Source organism: Patella vulgata, chromosome 7, assembly GCF_932274485.2.
Source record: "Patella vulgata chromosome 7, xgPatVulg1.2, whole genome shotgun sequence".
Classification (NCBI taxonomy): Eukaryota; Metazoa; Mollusca; class Gastropoda; family Patellidae; genus Patella; species Patella vulgata.
The window spans coordinates 51822644-51828262 of record NC_065885.2 but is presented as its reverse complement, the minus strand read 5'-3'; the positions used below and the strand labels follow the sequence as shown (position 1 = coordinate 51828262).

Here is a 5619-nt window from a genome sequence, read left to right as displayed (position 1 = left end):
ACTGATTAAAGGTGTCACAATATTGAGTTACAACTCTTGTGATCTTTAGATGACTTTATTTCGGGTAATATCATAAGAAAACAAGCACGTGGTTTCACCATTAATATGATTGAACACTAACTCACTGATCAAATCAAATGATTCAATCATCCAACGTGTAAATTTATTAACGAGACTGATTGAATCAAGTTGTAAAAACATGGAGGCGGTGCTTCTAAATCCATTGTGAGCTGTGCTCACAACATGGCTTCTATGCTGTATAAAACGCGACCATTTTGCCATTAAATGTCATTACAAGATTTCCTCTCATACCTAATATTTTCTACAGAAACATGTCTTTTTACAATTTTCAGAGTCCAGTAAGATCTCCACAATACACCGTAAGTAATTGAAAGGTTTTGTTTGAAACAACGAAGTAAATGGAAAATAACGTTTTTCTTCTTTTTCTTCCCAAATCGTACAACTTGAAACAATTCTGATTTTATTTTCTTCAGGAAATGATGTCAGTAAACACCTTTAAACCAGTCAGATTCGATTTTCTCAGCGATGACGAAGATTCCAGTGATAGTGGTTTTGGTAGTTCTCCCGAATCTGTTTCACATTCAACTTCATGCCAGCGGTCACCAATGATAAAAGCAAAAAGGTCACTGTTTTCATACAAGCGTAAACGAGAAGAAGACGTCCAGGAATGCAAATCGTCAAAAAGGACCATGATTAATCAGCAGGTAAATACTATGAATTTTTTTATACTATACGTGTATACAAAAGTATATTTCTCTTAAACGTTTCTAATGACGAAATTGTATTGCATGTACTTTAAATAATAAATGATTTGTTATATACTTTTAGGTGGATATTAAAATGGCTTTGGAAAGAATGGAAAGCGAGCCGTGTTTAATTGGTGATGCAAGTACACAGCACAGTTTACCAACAATTGATGGAAAACATAGCGACCTCATTTCCATAGAATCTAAAACCGTGGGTCGGTTACTGCAAGGAGAATATTCTCAAGATTATACCATTATAGACTGTCGCTACCCTTACGAGTTTGATGGCGGTCACATTCAAGGAGCTATGAATATATTTACAGAGGAAGGAATTCGATCTTTTTTGGAGAACCAGAGAGCGAATGTTATATGCAAACGTCAAGTTTTAGTCTTTCATTGTGAATTTTCATCAAAAAGAGGTCCCAAATTGTAAGTTATCACACAAGTTATTCATTATAAACGTACATAAAACTTCTATACTAATGAAAATGCCAATAGCGGGACTTTGTAAATCTTCCATTATTTCATGTTTTCTCACTTTCTATTTCAGAATGAGATTGCTCAGAAGTCTAGATCGTAAAGAAAACAGTCATCGTTACCCAGAGTTGTATTATCCAGAAATTTATCTTTTAGACGGAGGTTATAAAGCTTTCTACGAATGTAACAAGGTATGTACATTTAATGTATAAACTATGTATAAAGTAATGACAAACAGACTGATTGTTGTCTCTGTACATTATATTTAAGAAAACACAATTTAAGTTCTCTTTATTTTTTATATTTTAGGCTCAATGTAATCCCCAGGCTTATCTACCAATGCTTCACGAAGACCACTCGAGTGATCTCCGCCATTTTCGTACCAGATCTAAGTCCTGGACAGCAGGTGAAAAGCGCAGTCGGTCGCGCCGAGTCGCCCAGTCGCCATACTAAATTGTTAACCTTTGTTTTTGTGATTTCTTGTTAGTTGTTATAATTTATCTAGAAGCTGATCTGTGATAATGTGATTAATTGTTTTTATCTTGTTAAAGTTTTTAAAATGTTGTTGTTATAATTATATCTATAGAATTGTATATAATATTGTTCTGTTATGTGTGGTTATATCACACGCTAATAAATTACGTTTTACAAGGATTAAAACTTTCATTTTTAATTTATACGAGAATTTCCTGGGTTAGACGTGGTCACGCGGTGAATGTAATTAGGCGCTGGGAGTGACATTTCTAGCCAAATTGTAACCGTCAGGGTATCCTTCCAATTTCGAACTTGAATAAACAGTTAAAATGTTGATTGACCATTCGCCGTAAAAAAAACAGAGAATCTATGGGAAATAGGGCTATCAAATCCTCACAATTCGGTTTGTGCATAAAATTATGACATTAAACCTTATCTCAGTTCAACTTCAAAGCTTCCAATTTCATCGAGGGAGGCCCCTTTGGTCATTGACCCTAACAAAATCCCAGAATAACAAACGTGGTCAAATCGAGATTAAGGTGCGCACGCACGACTGTATGGGAGAATCGGTAGTTCAGTGAGTAGGATGTTGGCTCGCTAACCTTGAGGTCAGCCACAGTGGATCAGTCAGTAGGACGTTGACTAGCTAACCTGGAGGTCCCGTGTTCGTTCCCTGTCTTGGCCGAGAAAGTTTCGGATTGGGCGAAATAGTGAGTTCCCGTGTACATATTGGCGTACACGTAAAAGATCCCTTGAAAGTTGGAATTCGATGTCAGTTTTGGTTGTCCTAGCAAAATATACCCCATAGCACAATGTATGCAGGATGTCCGTCTTCTATTATTCCCGTGCATACATTGGAGTACACGTAAAACATCTCTTGGCAATTGGAAATCGATATATGAGTAGGCTGTAGTTCCGATGTCCGGGCAAAATTCCCTCATATCACAGTTCATTAGTCCAGTCGCAGCGGAACAGTATATTTTTATTGAAATTATTCGTCCGAATGCAGGAGTTTTTAACGTTGGGGTCGCTACTATGACAATTGCAACGTTGACAGACCGCGTGATCGTAATGAACAGGGAGAAAGTTCATGATTTCTATCAGTTGTCCTGATTTATAATGAAATGTATTTAAATAAAAAAATTCTTTACGCTATTCATGCTATTTAAACGCACGCAACATATTCATGAATAAATTTAAAATAAAGTGACTAGTTGTCTGGTGAATAGTGGGACGTTAAACCCCATTTGATTTCATTGATGGCGGTAATAATATAATATGTGATGTATCCAAAATCTTCCCCGTTCCTCCCACACGCACTAAAGTAGCCCGGATATAGTCCTCTATGTGATAACATATCGCCCAGAATCATCTTACTTGCTATTCTCTATATCACATAGTGATGTGAAAATCTGTGATTATAAACTAAACAAAATAAATCAGAAACTGATTAAAGGTGTCACAATATTGAGTTACAACTCTTGTGATCTTTAGATGACTTTATTTCGGGTAATATCATAAGAAAACAAGCACGTGGTTTCACCATTAATATGATTGAACACTAACTCATTGATCAAATCAAATGATTCAATCATCCAACGTGTAAATTTATTAACGAGACTGATTGAATCAAGTTGTAAAAACATGGAGGCGGTGCTTCTAAATCCATTGTGAGCTGTGCTCACAACATGGCTTCTATGCTGTATAAAACGCGACCATTTTGCCCTTAAATGTCATTACAAGATTTCCTCTCATACCTAATATTTCCTACAGAAACATGTCTTTTTACAATTTTCAGAGTCCAGTAAGATCTCCACAATCCACCGTAAGTAATTGAAAGGTTTTGTTTGAAACAACGAAGTAAATGGAAAATAACGTTTTTCTTCTTTTTCTTCCCAAATCGTACAACTTGAAACAATTCTGATTTTATTTTCTTCAGGAAATGATGTCAGTAAACACCTTTAAACCAGTCAGATTCGATTTTCTCAGCGATGACGAAGATTCCAGTGATAGTGGTTTTGGTAGTTCTCCCGAATCTGTTTCACATTCAACTTCATGCCAGCGGTCACCAATGATAAAAGCAAAAAGGTCACTGTTTTCATACAAGCGTAAACGAGAAGAAGACGTCCAGGAATGCAAATCGTCAAAAAGGACCATGATTAATCAGCAGGTAAATACTATGAATTTTTTTATACTATACGTGTATACAAAAGTATATTTCTCTTAAACGTTTCTAATGACGAAATTGTATTGCATGTACTTTAAATAATAAATGATTTGTTATATACTTTTAGGTGGATATTAAAATGGCTTTGGAAAGAATGGAAAGCGAGCCGTGTTTAATTGGTGATGCAAGTACACAGCACAGTTTACCAACAATTGATGGAAAACATAGCGACCTCATTTCCATAGAATCTAAAACCGTGGGTCGGTTACTGCAAGGAGAATATTCTCAAGATTATACCATTATAGACTGTCGCTACCCTTACGAGTTTGATGGCGGTCACATTCAAGGAGCTATGAATATATTTACAGAGGAAGGAATTCGATCTTTTTTGGAGAACCAGAGAGCGAATGTTATATGTAAACGTCAAGTTTTAGTCTTTCATTGTGAATTTTCATCAAAAAGAGGTCCCAAATTGTAAGTTATCACACAAGTTATTCATTATAAACGTACATAAAACTTCTATACTAATGAAAATGCCAATAGCGGGACTTTGTAAATCTTCCATTATTTCATGTTTTCTCACTTTCTATTTCAGAATGAGATTGCTCAGAAGTCTAGATCGTAAAGAAAACAGTCATCGTTACCCAGAGTTGTATTATCCAGAAATTTATCTTTTAGACGGAGGTTATAAAGCTTTCTACGAATGTAACAAGGTATGTACATTTAATGTATAAACTATGTATAAAGTAATGACAAACAGACTGATTGTTGTCTCTGTACATTATATTTAAGAAAACACAATTTAAGTTCTCTTTATTTTTTATATTTTAGGCTCAATGTAATCCCCAGGCTTATCTACCAATGCTTCACGAAGACCACTCGAGTGATCTCCGCCATTTTCGTACCAGATCTAAGTCCTGGACAGCAGGTGAAAAGCGCAGTCGGTCGCGCCGAGTCGCCCAGTCGCCATACTAAATTGTTAACCTTTGTTTTGTGATTTCTTGTTAGTTGTTATAATTTATCTAGAAGCTGATCTGTGATAATGTGATTAATTGTTTTTATCTTGTTAAAGTTTTTAAAATGTTGTTGTTATAATTATATCTATAGAATATTGTTCTGTTATGTGTGGTTATATCACACGCTAATAAATTACGTTTTACAAGGATTAAAACTTTCATTTTTAATTTATACGAGAATTTCCTGGGTTAGACGTGGTCACGCGGTGAATGTAATTAGGCGCTGGGAGTGACATTTCTAGCCAAATTGTAACCGTCAGGGTATCCTTCCAATTTCGAACTTGAATAAACAGTTAAAATGTTGATTGACCATTCGCCGTAAAAAAAACAGCGAATCTATGGGAAATAGGGCTATTAAATCCTCACAACTCGGTTTGTGCATAAAATTATGACATTAAACCTTATCTCAGTTCAACTTCAAAGCCTCCAATTTCATCGAGGGAGGCCCCTTTGGTCATTGACCCTAACAAAATCCCAGAATAACGAACGTGGTCAAATCGAGATTAAGGTGCGCACGCACGACTGTATGGGAGAATCGGTGGTTCAGTGAGTAGGATGTTGGCTCGCTAACCTTGAGGCCAGCCACAGTGGATCAGTCAGTAGGACGTTGACTAGCTAACCTGGAGGTCCCGTGTTCGTTCCCTGTCTTGGCCGAGAAAGTTTCGGATTGGGCGAAATAGTGAGTTCCCGTGTACATATTGGCGTACACGTATTGGGT

General features: G+C 36.3%; 1 protein-coding gene across 1 annotated transcript; it reads left to right on the top strand.

The window, feature by feature from the left end:
• The first annotated feature begins 4024 nt into the window (after positions 1-4024).
• On the top strand, positions 4025-4860 carry LOC130013576 (M-phase inducer phosphatase-like). Its single transcript, XM_056102302.1, has 3 exons — positions 4025-4359; positions 4481-4598; positions 4717-4860. Exons 1-3 carry the CDS (start codon positions 4025-4027, stop codon positions 4858-4860), a joined length of 597 nt encoding a protein of 198 aa, XP_055958277.1.
• The last annotated feature ends 759 nt before the right edge of the window (positions 4861-5619 follow it).